This window comes from Petromyzon marinus, chromosome 60 (assembly GCF_048934315.1).
Source record: "Petromyzon marinus isolate PM22_M1 ecotype Great Lakes invasive population chromosome 60, UKy_Petmar_22M1.pri1.0, whole genome shotgun sequence".
In the NCBI taxonomy this organism is placed as follows: Eukaryota; Metazoa; Chordata; class Hyperoartia; order Petromyzontiformes; family Petromyzontidae; genus Petromyzon; species Petromyzon marinus.
The window spans coordinates 9,577,006-9,598,209 of record NC_133726.1 but is presented as its reverse complement, the minus strand read 5'-3'; the positions used below and the strand labels follow the sequence as shown (position 1 = coordinate 9,598,209).

The window sequence follows — 21,204 nt, the reverse complement described above, 5'->3', positions numbered from 1 at the left end:
GGTCTGTTCCTTTCACCTGAAAAAGGCCACTTGTGTTGTGGCCGAAACGTCGTGAGAATTTTATTGTGTTATTTTATTTTATTAATTTATTATTTTATTCTCATTCTACGTGACTTTACCGAAAGAACCAAAGAAGATGAATCCTTGCAGTCACGAACGCTTTAAATCGAAAGATTGACAGTTCTTTTGTGTTTCTTCCATTTGCGAATAATCGCACCAACTGTTGTCACCTTCTTCTTTGGTTCTTTCGGTAAAGTCACGTAGAATGAGAATAAAATAATAAATTGATAAAATAAAATAACACAATAATATTCTCACGACGTTTCGGCCACAACACAAGCGGCCTTCATCAGGTGAAGGGGCGAGACTGTCTGGTAGGACAGCGCTCTCACCAAGCTGCTTAGCAATGGTCTTGTAGCCCATTCCAGCCTTGTGTAGGTCTACAATCTTGTCCCTGACATCCTTGGAGAGCTCTTTGGTCTTGGCCATGGTGGAGAGTTTGAAATCTGATTGATTGATTGCTTCTGTGGACAGGTGTCTTTAATACAGGTAACAAGCTGAGATTAGGAGCACTCCCTTTTAGAGTGTGCTCCTAATTTCAGCTCGTTACCTGTATTAAAAACACCTGGGAGCCAGAAATCTTTCTAATTGAGAGGGGGTCAAATACTTATTTCCCTCATTAAAATGCAAATCAATTTATAATATTTTTGACATGCGTTTTTCTGGATTTTTTTGTTGTTATTCTGTCTCTCACTGTTCAAATAAACCTACCATTAAAATTATAGACTGATCATTTCTTTGTCAGTGGGTAAACGTACAAAATCAGCAGGGGATCAAATACTTTTTTCCCTCACTGTACATATGTAGTGAATCATTTCAGAGACACCATTAGGAGGCAACAACGTTTATTCTACACTTTACACGACACCGTTACACACGGGACTAATACGCCTTTTTCTAATTCTTGTTACCCATGGGGTTATATTACACCTATCTTTTTCCTATATGGGATAACTACAATCGGGTCAGAGCAGCCACGTGCTGTTTGACCCATGATGTCGAAGACGGAGATGAAGACGTAGACATAGCACCTCGGTTCCGCTTCACCCACGGACAGCCCCGATATGCGATCGGGGCTCCTGTTTAATCCCTCTCGGCACGACCTGGCTCTACCCTCGGCCGCGCCCCTCTTCTCGAATGTTCCCGAAGGTTCTCGACAACCTCACACATGCTATCTGCCCGGCTCCCCCCTTAACCACGCCCCCCTCAGGAACTCTCCAAAAGCCTCTCGACTACACTACCCATGTCCCCTCAGTCACCTGTTCCCACTACCCCTCACCCCGGCCCATCACGTGCTTCACCTGGAGCCGGGGGTGACTCGTCCTCCGATCCCCCTTCCACGAGCAGCCCTCACCACGTTCCCTCGTGACCAATTATGCGGCAATTATTCGCTGCGCTGGCGGAGTGGCTGCTATTCCCTATTCCATCGGTAGGGCTCCTTTGCCTCTTTCTGCTAGCACCCGGTACCACGCCTCCATTATGGTACTGCACGGTGTGCTAACCTCTGTCCCCATATTTCCTTGTTATACTGCACTCAGCGGTACGTGCCGTAGTGATCCATTTGACATTACTACACATATATAACTTTTTTTTAGCCGAGTCATTACATGGGCCCGTTATGTCACCTTGTATGTGGCGCATTCGAACCATCGACGTGAGATGATAAGGCTGTAGAAAGCGGGCCAGCTGTCCCAAACAAGCCGGGATCGCCACCAGTAGAGGGTCGGGTAAACTCTCAAATGATTTGAAGTGGGGAAGGCACAGAGCAACATCGCTCTCGCCCTGCCTCCCTCCCTCCCTTCTGCTGCCAGAGGCGCGAGTGTCCACGTACAGGAGGCCCGTGCTGTGGTTCCACCCAGGGCCAACTCAGTCACCCACCCACCAGGGCCGTATTATCGAATAGGCCACAGTAGGCACTGTGCCTAGGGCCTACTCACTCACCCACCCACCCACCAGAGCCCTATTATCCAATAGACCACAGTAAGCACCGAGTCTCTAGGGCCTACAAAAAAATGTTACCATTTGTATGTATGATAAATGTTACCATTTAGATGTATGATAAAAAATGTAACCAAGATATTATCTTGAGTAAATGCATTTATATAGCAAGGATAGTGCACGGTGTATATACAAAGAGGCAGTCATCTCAATATATTTTTTCAAGGTGAGAAATTCACGTCGGAGATGAAATTTTAAATTTTTTATTGCAAAATTAGCAAATAACATCTTTAAATGGTGTTTTTCACACAATCAAGTGAATGGCAGCAGCGGCAGCAGTTACACAGGGCAGCAGTAACACGAGCCAGCGTTGACAATGATGGCGAACAAGTGGTGTCTCTTTAACTTTTTGAAGCTATTGACGTACATTTGTTACCATGTTAGAGTGTATAATCCGTTCTTTATCCAATAAAAAAACGAGAGTCTCATGTAAGTGTTAATATATTTTTGAAGCAACCTGTATTAAGCAGCGGTAGTGATGATGATGGTGATGGTCTGTGGATTTTTTTTCCCCCCCTCAGGAATGGAGTACAGCTGCGCAGGCTGCAGCCCTGGACTGGGTCAAAAAATGCAACTTTTTCCACAGGACCACCGAGCAGCTGTATCTCGACGGTAAGAGTGCACCAGCACCACCGGAGGGAAGGGGGAAGGGGGGCGCGCCCCCCCCCCCCCCTAGAGTACGTGGCCTCCAATAACTTGATGATGATCCCAAGAAAATGCCTTTTGAGTTCGGTTCGACAGAAGGAGTTGTCCCCGTCGCCTTGCAGGAGGAAGCGACAGCTTAGCGCAAAAAGAGCGCACAAGTGACGCCATCGCTTCTACGCCTCTATTTAAGGATAGGAAACATGTGGACTTGAAGCTAGTTGTAATTACTGTTGAAACGTCGTACTCAGATTGTAAATGTTGGTGGCTTGGCTCTTCAACACACAACCGGTGTGCTGTACTCGTAACGAATTGGGAAGTTTACGTGACAAACCTTACTAATTGGCTGCGTTGGGTCGTGGCAGATATAACGACAATTTATATATTTACACGATCTAACCCAAAAAACCTGTATTATGTACAGTGAGGGAAAAAAGTATTTGATCCTCTGCTGATTTTGTACGTTTGCCCACTGACAAAGAAATGATCAGTCTATAATTTTAATGGTAGGTTTATTTGAACAGTGAGAGACAGAATAACAACAAAAAAATCCAGAAACACGCATTTCAAATATGTTATAAATTGATTTGCATTTTAATGAGAGAAATAAGTATTTGACCCCTCTGCAAAACATGACTTAGTACCTGGTGGCAAAACCCTTGTTGGCAATCACAGAGGTCAGACGTTTCTTGTAGTTGGCCACCAGGTTTGCACACATTCCCAGGAGGAATTTTGTCCCACTCCTCTTTGCAGATCTTCTCCAAGTCATTAAGGTTTCGAGGCTGACGTTTGGCAACTCGAACCTTCTGCTCCCTCCACAGATTTTCTATGGGATTAAGGTCTGGAGACTGACTAGGCCACTCCAGGACCTTAATGTGCTTCTTCTTGAGCCATTCCTTTGTTGCCTTGGCCGTGTGTTTTGGGTCATTGTCATGCTGGAATACCCATCCACGACCCATTTTCAATGCCCTGGCTGAGGGAAGGAGGTTCTCACCCAAGATTTGACGGTACATGGCCCCGTCCATCGTCCCTTTGATGCGGTGAAGTTGTCCTGTCCCCTGAGCAGAAAAACACCCCCAAAGCATAATGTTTCCACCTCCATGTTTGACGGTGGGGATGGTGTTCTTGGGGTCATAGGCAGCATTCCTCCTCCAAACACGGCGAGTTGAGTTGATGCCAAAGAGTTCCATTTTTAAATCTCGATTTAAAGCTTTCGTGACTGCAGGGATTCATCTTCATGGTTCTTTCGGTAAAGTCATGTAGAATTGAAATAAAATAATAAAAATAAAACATAATAAAATAAAAAATAAAAAATACCAATTAAACAAAAAATACAAATAAAATTAAAAAATAAAAATATGTTATATACTTAGTTCTTTCGGTAAAGTCACGTTGAAGGGAAACAACAAAATAATAAAATATATATAACACAATAAAAAATTGTCACGACGTTTCGACCATAACACAAACGGTCGTCTTCAGGTGAAGAAAAAATTCTCACGACGTTTCGACCATAACACAAACGGTCGTGAGAATTTTAATTGTTTAATATATATTTTATTATTTTGTTGTTTCCCTTCAACGTGACTTTACCGAAAGAACTAAGAATATGAATTACTGCAGTCACGAAAGCTTTAAATCAAAATTTAAGAATATGTTGTCACCTTCTCACCAAGCTGCTTGGCAATGGTCTTGTAGCCCATTCCAGCCTTGTGTAGGTCGACAATCTTGTCCCTGACATCCTTGGAGAGCTCTTTGGTCTTGGCCATGGTGGAGAGTTGGAATCTGATTGATTGCTTCTGTGGACAGAAATCTTTCTGATTGAGAGGGGGTCAAATACTTATTTCCCTCCTTAAAATGCAAATCAATTTATAACATTTTTGACATGCGTTTTTCAGGATTTTTTTGTTGTTATTCTGTCTCTCACTGTTCAAATAAACCTACCATTATAATTATAGACTGATCATTCTTTGTCAGTGGGCAAACGTACAAAATCAGCAGGGGATCAAGTGCTTTTTTCCCTCACTGTAAGTATCAGCATTGCTGGTTGTAACGATGTCTCTGCCTTTGTGTGTGTATTGGAGAGACACCATAATGCATGTGTTTTATTCCAACCCTTTCCCACTTACAAATGAAAGACACGTAAGAGTGAAACATGTGTATTAAGGGGGGCGGGGGCACACACAAAGATTAAATTACATGAAAAAAATTCAAACCGAAAAAGAAAAGCGAGTGGGAATGTGTGCAGGAAGTGTTAGTCTAACAACGACACACACTAGCAGTGACACAGACTAAAAGCGACGGTGACTAACAGCGATGGAGACTAACAGCAACACAGACAAACAGCGACAGAGACTAAAAGCGATGGAGACTACAAGTGATGGAGAACAACAGTGACACAGACTAACAGCGACACAGACACAGCGGGGGAGACTAACGGTGATGCAAACTAACAGGGCCGCTGTCCCCCGCCTCCTCCGTCACGATCGTGCTACTGCCCCCCGACTGCTCTGTCGGGTTCGGGCTACCGCCCCCCAATTCCTCGCCCCCCTGTACCCCCGACTTTGTTGCTGCCCGCGTATTCATGATTCAATCGGTGGGGCCGACTGCTTTATGCTTACGACGCGCTACGCGGGCTCAGTGGCAGACGTGCTGCGGTGAGCGCGCCCACAAAGTAAAACCCCGTCTCGTGCGTAAACAAAAGGGTACAGCGCGCCGACGCGTGACTCTACGGCCGGCGCTTAGCCCCCCGGGGTCCATTCGCACACCAGCCCTACGTGCCCAGGCACTAACAAACCCGACTTCGCTACCTGCCCGGCTCCGTACACCAATCGCACGTGAGGGACTTGGGGTCAGGGATCAGAAGTCAGGAGGCGTCCACCGTGCGCGCGCCGCTGATTGGAGGGAGTCACTCCACCCCGATTTAAAGGCAGTTTAAACAGCCATACATGTACGCGAACACCAGATGCTACACTCTCCTCTTCGTACTCACAAAGACCACACGACACAGTTTATCCTCTATTGGCGATTTTATTCCCCTCGAATAACCCGCTAAACTACGCGTGTTTATGTGGGTCAGCAGACACCAGCCTATCCCTCGGGGATCCTGGACTCAATTTATCCTGCCTATCCCTCCACTTTATACCCTCTGATTAATTAGCCCAAACTCACCTTACTCCCAATCTGATGCGCCGGAAGCTGTGGAAGGGCGATGCTGGGCGTCGTCTCCGTAGAGAATTGGGCCTGGCTACATTGAACTTCGTCACACGGACGACTCGAACGGCTGGCTCCAACACCCCGCTGATCTCGATGCCTTGAAGGACTGCTGTCTTTACTGCCTGAATCCCCCTCCTTTTATCCTACCTATAACAAAGGCGTTCCGCTGTTTCGCCCCCTTGGCCTCCCGTCCAATCAGGGGCCCGGATTTTCCCGCCCTTTTGACAGTCGGATCCCAGCTCTGGTGATGTCACCGCTGTGGTCCCCTTGACGTCCGCTTTCTGTTCTTCCCGCTACCAGCCCACTGACCCGTGTTACATGTGTGTGGTTCCATCCGCGGTGGCTCAACAGCCCCTGCTGTGACCATGCAATTATAATAGCAGGTCACGGCGTCGCGGTGCACGTCAGCCTCAGGGGTAGGTTGCCCAATTTCCCAGCCGTAGGAAAACATGAAGCTTGATCCCATCAGGGGCTTCTGGACAAAAACCTGTCGGCCAGGTGACTCCCTCTCGGGCCCTATGTGGGGTATGCGTGCATTAATGTGGGGGGCGGCGAGGGGCGGGCAGCATCGGCGTCGTAACTCCCCGGTGGTGGCGTCACGGCGGTGGGCACGGCCCCGATGGAGCGGCTCCGCTGTGACGGCACCACAAGACTAACAGCAACACAGACTTACAGCGATACAGACAAACATTTACGGAGACTAACAGCGATGGAGACTAACGGCGATAGAGACTAACAGTGACATAGACTAACGGCGATGGAGACTAACAGTGACATAGACTAACAGCGACGGAGACTAACAGGGATGGAGACTAACAGCGACGGAGACTAACAGTAATGCAGACTAACAGCGACACAGACTAACAAGGATGGAGACTAACGGCGATGGAAACTAAGAGCGATGCAAAATAACAAAGGAGGAGACTAACAGTGATGCAGACTAACAGTGAAATCGATTAACAGCGATGGAGACTAACAGTGACGCAGACTAACAGCGATGGAGACTAACAGCAACACAGACTAACAGCGAAACAGACAAACATTTAAGGAGACTAATAGCGATGGAGACTAACGGCGATGGAGACTAACAGCGACACAGACTAAGAGCGATGGAGACTAACAGCGATGGAGACTAACATCAATGGAGACTAACAGCCACACAGACTAACAGCGACACAGATTAACAGTGATGTAGACTAACAACCACGGAGACTAACAGCGACGGAGACTAACATCGATGGAGACTAACAGCGACACAGACTAACAGTGATGGAGACTAACAGTGACACAGACTAACAGCGACACAGACTAACTGCGGGGGAGACTAACAGTGATGCAGACTAACAGTGATGCAGACTAACAGTGATGGAGACTAACAGCGACACAGACTTACAGCAAAATAGACAAACATTTACGGAGACTAACAGCGACGGAGACTAACAGCGATGGAGACTAACAGCGACACATACTAAGAGCGACACAGACTAACAGCGACACAGACTAACAGTGATGGAGACGAACAGTGATGGAGACTAACAATGACACAGACTAACAGCGACACAGACTAACTGCGGGGGAGACTAACAGCGACGGAGACTAACAGTAATGGAGACTAACAGTGATGGAGCCTAACAGTGACGCAGACTACCAGTGACACAGACTAACAGTGATGCAGACTAACAGTGATGGAGACTAACAGTGATGCAGACTAACAGTGATGGAGACCAACAGTGACGCAGACTAACAGCAACACAGACTAACAGTGATGCAGACTAACAGCGGGAGAGACTAACAGCGACACAGACTAACAGTGATGTAGACTAACAGCGACGGAGACTAACAGGGATGGAGACTAACAGCGACACAGACTAACAGCAACACAGACTAACAGTGATGCAGACTAACAGCGGGAGAGACTAACAGCGACACAGACTAACAGTGATGTAGACTAACAGCGACGGAGACTAACAGGGATGGAGACTAACAGCGACACAGACTAACAGCAACACAGACTAACAGTGATGCAGACTAACAGCGGGAGAGACTAACAGCGACACAGACTAACAGTGATGTAGACTAACAGCGATGGAGACTAACAGTGATGCAGACTAACAGCGATGGAGACTAACAGCGACATAGACTAACAGCGACACAGACCAACAGCGATTTAGACTAACAGTGGGGGAAACTAACACCCATGCAGACTAACAGTGACGCAGACTAATAGTGATGCAGACTAACAGTGACGCAGACTAACAGTGACGCAGACTAACAGCGACGGCCTAGACTAACAGTGGCAGAGACTAACCGTGACACAGACTAACAGTGATGAGGATTAACAGCGACGGAGACTAAGAACGACGCAGACTAACAGCAATGCAGATTAACAGTGACTGAGACTAACAGCGACGCAGACTAACAGCAACGGAGACTAACAGCGACGGAGACTAATAGCGACACAGACTAACAGCGATGGACACTAACAGCGACGCAGACTAACATCGACACAGACTAACAGTGATCGAGACTAACAGTGGCTGGAGCCAATGGGGCAGAGCGTGTCCGAGAGGAACGTCCACCATGGGAAAAAATTGAGCGACGAAATTGGCTCGCGTGCCGAGGTTGCAACGCGGGATCGTTGTGCATCGCAGTCATCATGGGAATGAGGGCAAAACAGCTTGGAGTCCTCCTGCCACGGATATACAACACGGATGATGATGATTGTGGTGATGATGATGCTGATGATGTTGATGTTGTGTTTACACAGGAATATTGTGCTCTGAGAACATAGTATTTTCCAATACGCTTTATTCGTGGGACGAGGCAATCAAGGTCTGGGTCGACGAGGCCAACAGTCCAGGATTCGACTACGGGAAGGGGCCGCGGAACCCTGGAATCGTGGGACATTACACGCAGGTAAACCCGCAGCAGACGGACCGGACAAAAAATATATAAATACTTTTTTTGGTGTTGTTTATTTCATTGGGGCCGTCAGGCTGGTGATAGCAAAATGGCAACGCTTGCGCCTTACAGCAAGTTTTCATGGGTTGGATTCCTGACTCGGGTGCCTCTCTATGTGGAGTCTGTATGATCTCCCTTTCTCTCTCCCGCCCTGTTCTACATAGATTTCCTCCCTCCAGAGCTCAAATAAAGATCCCCCGTTTAGCCTTAACAGACTGTTTGTGGCAAGTACTGTTAGCGAACTCGGGTTGCCGTGTTTGTAGCGCAGCGCTAGAACGAACACACGCACAGCGTAAACTGATATTGGCCAAAACTGCTATTTGCCAAATATCGTCAAGCTGAAAACTATTGTTTTTTACCTGCAAACTACTCAATTGGGATCACACGCAGAGCAACATCGGCCTTCCTCTGTGAAAATTTGGCAGGATCCTCCGGAAAAGTCTCAGAATCAGAAATCTACATTTAGACTGGAGGAGGAATCCGACGAGCTATGAAGCTCTTTTTTTTATAGATGTCCAGTCAGGGATCACGGGGTCAGTGAGTTAGTCTTGAGGCTCACTGAGGCTCTACTGGGTAATCAAGTACAATAATTATTATTATACTGCATTACGTTGCTGTCATATTGTTTCATTTGGATCTTTCACACAGCAGCAGTGCAACCCTTTCTGTTGAGGAATGGCCCATGGAAGCAGATATCACAGAGCTACCTCTGGCATCCCTTCCTTAAGTGACCTTTGGTTCTACTGAGTGGAGAACACATTCCCGCACCCAATCTGCATGTGATGGTAATGTCCGCCGCTTGATAATCAGACCAAAACGTTAATTTCTCAAGAGCTGGAATTTATCCACGCGAAGTACAATTTACTATCAATGTTGAGTAATGTGATGTTCGTGGCTGGGTGGCTGGGAGGTCAGAGCACCGAGCCGGCACCACTGAGATTCTGGGTTCAATTTCTGGATGCCAGTTCATAGTTCAGCTGGATTTTCAAGTGCAGTGGGTTGATGGTTCCAGCCAGGTCACCATCACAACAAATTTGGTTCGACACTTAACTTCACCGAAGTCCAGCTCTGAAAACTGTGAATATTGGTTTGAACATTACGCGACGGGCATCGCTCCTGCAGTGTGTCAGAAACCACCGGCGCTGAATGCATAACGTCGCATAATCTTGTCCGTCGTGCGTTACAGATCATTTGGTACAGCACCTACCAAGTGGGATGTACCATCAACTACTGCCCGGAGGAAGCGTACAAGTACATGTACCTCTGCGCATACTGCCCTGTGTAAGCCACGCCCTGTATATTCAACGCACTGCGACTGCATGGATGTTCGCGGTCGTGCTGCTGCTGCCGCTGCTGCTGCCATGCGCGCGTTTCTCCCACGTGCGTTCGGCTGTTGTGCCGCGCACCGCGTTCCTTTCGGCACGACGCGCCGACGTTTTCGCGCCACGCGCTGGGAGAGCGCCTTCAAGAGTGCGCATCGGTTTGGGTTCACTCGCATGTTGGTTCAACGCTCTGCGGTCCAGGGCAACACATCTCTTGACGAGCCTTCGAAAGCTCCGGACAGCGACAGTGGTCGCGCGTTCGTCGACAGTATGCATAGTTCATTGGTTTCAAAATCAGAATCTGTATTTACACTGCAGGAGGAATCCGATGAGCCATGAAGCTCTTTTTCATAGATGTCCAGTAGGGGCGGGTAAAAACGTTACAACAACAATAAATACAAAACACGATCGTAGTGCCAAGTGCAATAAAGGTAAACAAACCACCCAAACACAAACAAATACAAAACACTAAACCGTCTCCATCCTGCCGAGGTATTAACTTATTTTTCAGAAGTGACCTGGAAACCAAAAATTATAGCTGAACAAAGTGGCCCATCATTTGGACATTTATAGCTCCAAAATCATCTAAATAATCCCAATAAATATTTTTCAATGTGGAGGGAAACACCGGATGACCCGGAGAAAAAAATCCACGCGACCACGGGGAGAGAAAGAGAGAGACTCACAAACACCAAATATACAGCAGCAGGCGTCAAGATTTCGGCTATTACTGGAGGTGTGTTCACCCTCATAAAGGCTACTTTCGGCAACGTCTGCTCCACGTCAACCGTTCCGTGGATCCCTCCGATGTAATTCGATGCAAATAGGGCCACTGCGTGCCGGCGTCGTAGTCTGAAAATTACTCACTTGGGAATCACACAGCAGCCATCATCCCCCCCCCCCACCCCTTTCTCGCGACACGAATTACCACTGTAAGGCAAGGTGGCCGATTCACCTCGCGTCGCACGGGGACAGCTACCACTGGGGGCGCCCACTTACAAATGCGTCGACATGACAAGTGACGCGCGTCGCTTCTCCGGAATGCCGATTACCCCCCAGCGTAAAGCAGGGCAGCCTCTACCAAACACACAACTCAGTATTATTGTTGTGTGTGCCACACGGCGGGGAGCGGTGGTGTAACGGTTAGCGCGCTGCGCTATAAGCCCGCTGCTCTATAAGCCCGCTGCGCTACAAGCCCAGCGACCCGAGTTCGATTCCCGCTCACGGCCAAAACCAGTGGCGATTATCTGAACCAGTCCTGGGCCTCCCCTAGGTCGACTCAGCCTTAAATGAGTACCTGGTTGCGGTGTGTAAACATCTCCATTGGGGAGACAAAGGCGGTCGGACGTGGTCCTGGCCACCCACCCCCTCGTGTGCCGTGCCGGCCTTCATAGGTGCTACTCGCTAACAGTACTTGCTCCCACAGTCCGTTAAGGCTACACGGGGGATCTTTGTCTTTTTTTTCGTCTTTGTGCCACACAGTGGGAACTGGAACAACCGGCTCACAAAGCCGTACGACGAGGGCCCGTCCTGCCAGGACTGCCCCAACGACTGCGACGACAAACTGTGCAGTGAGTGCCTTCCCCACGTCACCGGCAAACACGCGAACGCGGTAGAGCGAGAGGTACAGGCGCAGCCCTGCAACTACACGCTCACACCACTGCGGGCGGATGTGTCGCCCTGCTTGCTAGAGATAGCTCGAGAAGAGCCCCCCCCCCCCTCTCTGGACGGTATACTTGGCCTTCTCTTCCACGCATGGCAAACAACACGTTCTTGGAAGCTGTGAGAGTACCCACACTTGACCCCCGGCCAGACGCGACCTTCCGATCGCAGACTAACCATGGAGTTACATGCTGCTTCTGTTGCGTGTAAATGTCATTAAATTGATGGCCTTGCTTAGCACGACCTGGCGTGGTAGCCGTGCGGTGATCTGTATATCACCATGTTCTTCCTGCACGTGGTGCATTAAACGAAAATTGTCTTCTCTCATCCCCCCCCCATTTCCAGCGAACCCGTGTCCGTACTTGGACAAGTACGCAAACTGCTGGCTGATGAAGATAATACTGGGCTGTGGGACGACCTTCTTTGGCCAGTATACGATGACGCACTGCCCCGCGACCTGCCAATGTACCAACAAGATCCACTGAATCGCCAATGTAAAATGGCGTGCGCAATGTAATAGTCCACATCGGATATTTAGGACTCTATATATACACTCTATGTACGTTGCACATTACATTTCAGTGACTGCCAAGGGATTAACCCATGGCTGAATTTGTGCAATTCAGCACAATTCCACATTATGGGATTTCGTTTCTTTCCGCATTTTTATCCCGGTTGTGCCATCGGTGTCGCGTAATCGCGAGTCAAATAATCTGTTCGGAAACGTCACAGGGCAGTGCCGCCCCCCCTCCGTGTTAGAGGATGGCCCGCAGAAGCAGATATGGCAGAGCTACCTCTGAGATCCCTTCTTATTCAAGTAACACTTGTCTATAGACAGTGGCCTACAGAAGCGGATATCATAGAGCTACCTCTGAGTTCCCTTCTCATTCCAGTAACACTTTTCTAAAGACAGTGGCCTACAGAAGTTGATATCATAGAGCTACCTCTGAGATCCCTTCTTATTCAAGTGACACTTGTCTAAAGACAGTGGCCTACAGAAGCAAATATCATAGAGCTACTTCTTCAAGTGATATTTGCGCTATACACACAGTGGAGAAGAGCACTTTCCCACCCGCTCTGCCACATCAGAATAAAGTTTGTCGCATGATGGTCAAACTAAACATTTTTAGACCAAAACAGGGGGAGAATTTCTCCACAATCCTGGCTGTCGCTGAATGATGCTGGTTGTTGTTGTAATTACCGGGGAAACGTCATGGTACTCGAATTGTAAATGTTGTAGTGGGTTTACTCTCCAACACACCGGTGTGCTGAATTTGTATACTACACTATTTACTACATTACTATACACTACACTTTCCTGAAGACGACTGCTTGTGTTGCGATCGAAACGTCATAGTTTTTGTTATTTTTGTTATTTTCTTGACCCTGTATACGTGACTTTACCGAAAGACCCAAGAATATGTAATTGTTGTAGTGGGTTACCTCTCCAATACACCGGTGTGCTGAACCAGTAAATATTAGCCACGTTCTGTTTCCGTGATAAACCCCTTACTAATTGGCTGTGTCGTGGTGGCGGTAATTAAGATACGTTTATATTTACGCGATCTAACCCAATAAAAACCCACTATTGTGCTTAATATCGGTCGCGAAAGGCTACGTGTTGAACTTTAGAGCTGGAACTTATCAAACATCGAGCGAGGACCCATATAAAATTATGGGGTTTGTTTTTGTTGTGCCATTGGTCACCAGCCTGAGACCATCAGCTCACTCGCTCCGCTGGACAACCTGCTTAATTGGAGGCGGCTCAGACTAGGGATTCAAGCCCAAGACCTCAGTGGCCCTTGACATCCGAGGCACTCAGCCAGCTCCCATGGTTTTGGTTGGGATCCACTTAGGACCACCTCTGCGACTCAGTATACCTGTCAACCCCTTATCAGTGTATAGTAGTGTAGTGTATAGCTTACCTGTCAACCCCTTATCATTGCCCTACCTTATTACAGAGCAATTGAGACCTTATTAGTCACGCCGTGCTCTTATAAATCTCAACGTTCATCCTACAAAGTCCCATCACAAGGAGAGAAACACAAACAAATAGACAAAGAAAGTTTTTGTTTGCTCGTATTGAAAAGGCTGTACGCCATATGGACCTAAAAACTAAATTTCCCTGTGCAAGAATACGGGGTAAACCGTATGGGTTGACAGGTAAGTGGATGGCACTCTGGGTCGCCAACCACTGACCTCACAAAAAAAACAGTTCACCTTCAAGGGAATCTGACATACACACACCCACACGTATTTAAGCAAGTGTGTGTGTGTGTGTGTGATTTGATGAAAGGGATCGTGTTAACAATGCTAAAGTGGTATGAAATGTGACGTGCAAAATTACTATTCATTAAGGGTGATTGATTTTGTGGACCCGGAAACGCAGTTGTAGGCGATGTACGTCTATGGGTAGCTTGTGGGACATGGTGGACCGCGTCTCTGTATGGACATTAAAAAGTCACGTTGTACTCCACTGTCCATCTGTGTGTATCTCGCCTCCGCGCTGTGCGATTTCGTGCAGGCATGTGTTCCTTTTTTTGTGTGGGTGGCACACATAACGAATGGCGCGGGTGCGTTACAAATATAAAGCTGGGACGACTTTACTCGCGCACCTCCGATTAGCAACTTCTTTCCGGTGCGAAAGAAGTTCAACACACATACAAGACATTATGTCGACTCATCAAACTATGATTTGTAATCGCACCCTTCTGTTGTCGATAACAAAAACAAAAAAGGATTTTTTATTTTACCAGATAAGGCCCCACTGAGCTATGTAGCTGATTTTTTCAGAAGCGACCTGGCTATCACGAATGAAAGCTCGACGAAGCGGCTTGCCACTGCTTATCGCTGCACCTCTAATTATCATAGTTTGCTAGGTACGGTGCTAAAAAAGTTCAACATACATCATGTGTACATTTGTAGCAGCCAAATACTCTAAACGCGTGATGTTGATTCTAAATGTGGATAGAAAAACCGGAAGGCCTGAAGAAAAATCCACGTGACCACAGGGAGAGAGAGACACAAACTCCAAATATACAGCAGGCGTCAGGGTCGGGATCGAAACCACGATCTCCTGTATACCACGCGAGGGATTTAACATCTCAGTTTAACACGTAGGCTTTCGCGACCAATATCCATAAGAGGTTTTTTAGGGTTAGATCGCGTAAATATGTGTCATTAAAACCCGCCACCACCCGACACAGCCAACTAGTAAGGGTTGTCACGTAAACAGAACATGTCAATTCATCACTAGGACAGCACGCCGGTGTCTTGAAGAGCTACACCATTTACAATCTCAGTACGACGTTTCGCCAGTAATTACAACTAGCTTCATCAGGCGACAGTCAGATTTGTGGAGAAGGCATTAAGATAATTGAGAGCAAATAAAGATATCCAAATACTTGCTGCTGATAAGGGCTGATCAACTGTTGTGATGCCCCGTGAGGACTACGATAATAAAATCAAAGATTTACTCGAAGGTGCCTACCTTAAAATTAAACGAGACCCAACCAGCACCTTGGAACGTAAAACAACGGAAATCATTGTCAAGTCATCAATTCCCAAGGAAGAGCAATACCTGATCAAACCAAGGGCATCAAAACCACCAAGACTTTATGGGCTACCAAACAATGCACATTCCTGATGTCCCATTAAGACCCATAGTTAGTACAATAGGCTCTGCCACATACAAATTAGCACAATACGTAACAAAACAAATACAGCCCTACATCGGTATGACCTCTTCGTTTAACTGGTAATCGGTTATAGATTTACTTGAGTAATCACATAGGGCGGCTATGGAATTAAGCACCTCAACTGTCTACAGCCCATTCTTGATTTTAAGCTTTCGTGACTGCAGGAATCCATACTTTGGTTCTTTCGGTAAAGTCACGTAGATAGAAAAAATAATAGATCACGACATTTCGATCACAACAAAAAGCCACCGTCTTGAAGCCCAAGGCGTTTCAAAAACCAATAGGGCACCCCACGCGCGCTCTCACATTCTGTCGTGCAGGGAAATATCCAGCGAGGTGTACAGACAGAGGGCAAGTGATAGAGACAGTGGTGCTGAGGGTGTGGGGGACGCGGGCCCCCGGCTTCCCCTCTGGGGGAGGGCTGACCTCAGGAGGGCTGCCGCTCTCCGGCTCCTCTCCTCGCACCGCAGCCCCTCAGGTCCGCGGGTCCTGTTTGCGGGGCATAGCTCGGGGCTGGCACACGCCTGCCTGGAATCAATCCGTCGCTTCTCAGCCACTCAAATGCGACGTCTCCGCTCACACAACCCCGCGCACCACTCGCACGCGCTGAACGGGGGGTCAGGGGTCAGAGGGCAGTGACGTCCTTCGCACACGCGTTGCCACCGAGGGCGGGCAATGGAGATTGTTTAAAGGGCTGCGGGGCGGGAATTCGGAGTCGGTTTTAGTGCGACACACCAATCGCACGCGCGGGACGGGGGGGGCAGGGGTCAAAGAGCAGTGACGTCACTCGTACACGCGTAGCCGATTGGAGGGGGAGTCTCGGAGATTATTTAAAGGGCTGTATGAATAATCCCCCGTGTTCTAGATTTGAAGCTTTCGTGACTGCAAGGATCCATACTCTTTGGTTCTATTCGGTAAAGTCACGTAGGTAAAAAATAAAACAACAAAAATCACGACGTTTCGGCCACAACACAAGCGGCCTTCATCAGGTGAAGGGACCAGACTGTCTCGAGGACAGCGCTGGAGTGAAACACAGCCAAGCTCAAACCGCGACCTTTAAGCTGTGTGAGAGAAATTAAGGTGCCTTGACAAAGGAATTGGCATAAAATTAGCATTTAATTGGCCGACTTAGCATGATGAACGGTGTAGAGGTGGTGTACATGCGGGTGAACATGCCGGTTGGCGAGGGGGGTAGGGGGAGTTTACATATTGATGGTGTGAAAAGGAAATTTTAAGAGCTGCGAAAGTTTGGGGTACCACTACTTGAAAAAATATACTGTACCATTGAAAATTAGTTTAATGTTTGGTTAGATTTAGAACAGCTTTCCAATGGTTACTTAATTTGAAACCATCTTATCGGTTGATCTACAAACACAGACAATTTCAACTGGGAAGATGGTTTCAAATTAAGCAACCATTGAAAAGATGTTCTAAATCGAACATCTTTTAAAGCAACACAGACGGTCGGTTAAAACATAAAGAAATAGCGTAATCAACCAGACCATGCGTAATCAACCAGACGATGCATTAATCAACCAGACCATGCGTTCAATGTGTTTAAACCGACCGTCTGTGTTGCTTTATATAGTTTCCAAATTTTTGCTAAACCCTGTTTGATTTAGTGTGCTCCTCCGTCTCTCTCTGTGTCCCTGGTGTGTCTGTGTTAATTCCCTCTACTTAGGGTCAGTATATATCTGCGATTATGTTTCCTCTCTTAAATTTAGCTCTTCTGTACCTGATGATGATTGCTTGTGTTGCAATCGAAACGTCGTATGCTATTATATAATTTTATTTTGTATTATTTCTACGTGACTTGACCGAAAAAAACAAAGAGTAATTCCTGCAGTCACGAAAGCACCTAACCAGTTTGTGTTAGTCTGAGGCACCTTGAGTGTCAGTTTGAGGTAGTTTGTGACAATCTGAGTCAGTTTCTGTCAGTTTAAGGCACCTTGAGTCTGTGTCCGTTTGAGGCAGTTTGTGACAATTTGTGAGGCAGTTTGAGGCACGTCGAGTCGTGTGTGTCAGTTTGAGGCAGTTTGTGACAATTTGTAAGGCAGTTTGTGCCAGCATGTACCAGTTTGAGGCACCTTGAGTCGGTGTGTGTGAGTTTGAGGCAGTTTGTGTCAGTTTGAGGCGCCTTGAGTCTGTGTAAGTCTGAGGCAATGTTTCAGTTTGTCTTAGCTGTAGGCAGTTTGCATCGACTTGGGTCGGTTTGAGGCAGTTTGTGTCAATTTTAGGTTTCCCAAGTTTGTAAGTTTGAGGCAATTTTGTTTCAGTTTGTGTCAGTTGTAGGTAGTTTGCATTACCCACACACTAACAAACCCACTCACCCACCCACTCAATGAACCAATCATTTAATCACTCACTCACACATTCATCCAACCACTCACTCACCACACTGCAGGTCACCTCACATCTCTAAAGTGAGGGAAAAAAGTATTTGATCCTCTGCTGATTTTGTACGTTTGCCCTCTGACAAAGAAATGATCAGTCTATAATTGTAATGGTAGGTTTATTTGAACAGTGAGAGACAGAATAACAACAAGAAAATCCAGAAAAACGCATGTCATAAGATGTTTTAAAGTGATTTGCATTTTAATGAGGGAAATAAGTATTTGACCCCTCTGCAAAACATGACTTAGTACTTGGTGGAAAAACCCTTGTTGGCAATCACAGAGGTCAGACGTTTCCTGTAGTTGGCCACCAGGTTTGCACACATCTCAGGAGGGATTTTGTCCCACTCCTCTTTGCAGATCTTCTCCAAGTCATTAAGGTTTCGAGGCTGACGTTAGGCAACTCGAACCTTCAGCTCCCTCCACAGATTTTCTATGGGATTAAGGTCTGGAGACTGGCTAGGCATCTCCAGGACCTTAATGTGCTTCTTCTTGAGCCACTCCTTTGTTGCCTTGGCCGTGTGTTTTGGGTCATTGTCATTCTGGTATACCCATCCACGACCCATTTTCAATGCCCTGGCTGAGGGAAGCAGGTTCTCACCCAAGATTTGACGGTACATGGCCCCGTCTATCGTCCCTTTGATGCGGTGAAGTTGTCCTGTCCCCTTAGCAGAAAAACACCCCCAAAGCATAATGTTTCCACCTCCATGTTTGGCGGTGGGGATGGTGTTTTTGGGGTCATAAGCAGCATTCCTCCTCCAAACACGGCGAGTTGAGTTGATGCCAAAGAGCTCCATTTTGATCTCATCTGACCACAACACTTTCACCCAGTTGTCCTCTGAATCATTCAGATATTCATTGGCAAACTTCAGACGGGCATGTATATATGCTTTCTTGAGCAGGGGGACCTTGCGGATGCTGCAGGATTTCAGTCCTTCACGGCGTAGTGTGTTACCAATTGTTTTCTTGGTGACTATGGTCCCAGCTGCCTTGAGATCATTGAGAAGATCCTCCCGTGGAGTTCTGGGCTGATTCATCACCGTTCTCATGATCATTGCAACTCCACGAGGTGAGATCTTGCATAGAGCACCAGGCCGAGGGAGATTGACATTTCTGTTGTGTTTCTTCCATTTGCGAATCATCACACCAATTGTTGTGACCTTCTCACCAAGCTGCTTGGCAATGGTCTTGTAGCCCATTCGAGCCTTGTGTAGGTCTACAATCTTGTACCTGACATCCTTGGAGAGCTCTTTGGTCTTGGCCATGGTGGAGAGTTTGGAATCTGATTGATTGATTGCTTCTGTGGTAGGAGCACTCCCTTTAAGAGTGTGCTCCTAATCTCAGCTCGTTACCTGTGTAGTGCCGTGAATTCACTCGGACGACAACCGTCTCTTTTTCCGCCGTCACTTTTATTCCATCGTTCCGTACACACAGTAATTCTCTCCGTGCTCCGCCAACTCGGACACTCCGATTTGCTTCAGCATCGTCCGTGCATCCCCTTCCACACACAGTGTTCCTTCCTCTATCTCTACACACACAGTGTCTTCCCTTCCACACACAGTGGTTCGTCTTCTATCTCCTCACACACACAGTATCGCCGCTATCTCTTCACACGCAGTGACTTCCCTTCCACACACAGTGGTTCTTCTTCTATCTATTCACACACTGTATCCTGTCTGTCTATTCACACACAGTGACTCCATCTATCTATTCACACACAGTGACTCCATCTATCTCCGCTAACCCTGACTCTCCCTATCGCTATTTACTGTCTTTGGGGTCGGGTTCTCTATTTATTCTTCCCTAACATTCCAGCTGTCTTCTTCGTATCTCTTCAACTCTCGCCAACAACTGCCCAGCAACAACTCTCCAACAACAACTCCCCAGCAGCAACTCCACTCCGTTCAAACCACCTCGCGTTTTATCCCCTTTCGCATTAGCCTTAATTAATTGCCACGTGGCTCGCTGGCCGTTTTCCGCCAGCTCGCACCTGTCCCCTCCATCAGACATCCAGACGCCACCACTTAACACTAACAGCCTCTCGACCAATCACAGCCCTCGTGCCACGACTCCCTTAATTACTTCAGGTTGTTTACGCCACCCACGACTCGACCACCTGTTCGACCTCATGTGACCCGTTCTCCTTGTCTGTCTGTATGTACTGTATATGGCCAATTCCTATGCGTATTGTTTACTCCACTACACCTGTATAAAAGACACCTGGGAGCCAGAAATCTTTCTGATGGAGAGGGGGTCAAATACTTATTTCCCTCATTAAAATGCAAATCAATTTATAACATTTTTGACATGTGTTTTTCTGGATTTTTTTGTTGTTATTCTGTCTCTCACTGTTCAAATAAACCTACCATTAAAATTATAGACTGATCATTTCTTTGTCAGTGGGCAAACGTACAAAATCAGCAGGGGATCAAATACTTTTTTCCCTCCCTGTACTTCTTCTTTGTACTGCTCTACTGTGGAATTCGTTTCTTCCATCATCATAATCGTTTGTTTCGCCCAAAGCTCTTACAGTAAGTAGCTTTACTGTGCTAAATATTATACCTATTACAGGCCCTTCACGAGTGCTGTTTGTTAGAGGCCGCTTGGTATATTGGGCCTGTGCTCAGCAATCTTCTTCACCATCGATCGTAAGTCAACTCAGTTGATTGAATTTAATCCACTCTCTCGTCACAGTCCAAAGACATATTCTTTCGGTCTTTCAGTAAAGTCACGTAGATAGGTTCAAAAATAATGAAATAAACAAAAAACTATGACGTTTCGATCACAACACAAGCGACCGTCATCAGGTGGAAGGAAAAAAAGGAGGAGGGGAAGCCACTCAAAAGGTTTAAAATGGGCATAGCCCAAGCGTCCTGGCAAATCAGCGGCAAAAGTTATGTTAATAGGGTAGACGTATGAGCCGTGGAGAAATTAACTTGTGGTATTATAGTAAAATAAAACTAACATCGGAAGGTGACAAGATGGAAACATCACAGCTAGTTATGACTTAAACTGGTTGATGACATCCTTCCAATGATTGCCGTGTTTGTACCCATCCTCTCGGTTGAAATTGTGTCCGTGTCTGTATATATGGATGGCTCCATGAACGAATATTTGGTGATAGCCAGTAGGTTTGCAAAGTACCTTCGTCTTAGAGAAATCAATTTCGTGTGAGCCAACCGCATTCAAGCAATGATCAGCCATGGCTGAAGTGTTGATCCTCCCGTGTTTTCAAATTTGCTTTATGCTCAC

The 21,204-nt window shown here is 46.9% G+C and overlaps 1 protein-coding gene and 1 long non-coding RNA gene across 2 annotated transcripts in view; one reads left to right on the top strand and one right to left on the bottom strand.

The window, feature by feature from the left end:
• LOC116955505 (cysteine-rich venom protein TEL1-like) overlaps nt 1-14,332 on the top strand; it is a 29,019-nt gene extending 14,687 nt beyond the window's left edge. Inside the window, exons 3-7 of the mRNA XM_032976636.2 lie at nt 2,580-2,670; nt 8,684-8,832; nt 10,064-10,158; nt 11,682-11,770; nt 12,207-14,332. Of these exons, the coding sequence (XP_032832527.1) occupies nt 2,580-2,670; nt 8,684-8,832; nt 10,064-10,158; nt 11,682-11,770; nt 12,207-12,346 (564 nt within the window). The 3' untranslated portion in view covers nt 12,347-14,332. The remainder of the gene's footprint in view (nt 1-2,579; nt 2,671-8,683; nt 8,833-10,063; nt 10,159-11,681; nt 11,771-12,206) is intronic.
• The window catches only part of LOC116955506 (uncharacterized), a 40,923-nt gene extending 24,665 nt beyond the window's left edge, over nt 1-16,258 (bottom strand). The window contains exon 1 of the long non-coding RNA XR_004404857.2: nt 15,986-16,258. This is a non-coding gene — a long non-coding RNA (uncharacterized LOC116955506). The remainder of the gene's footprint in view (nt 1-15,985) is intronic.
• Between the last annotated feature and the right edge of the window lie 4,946 nt (nt 16,259-21,204).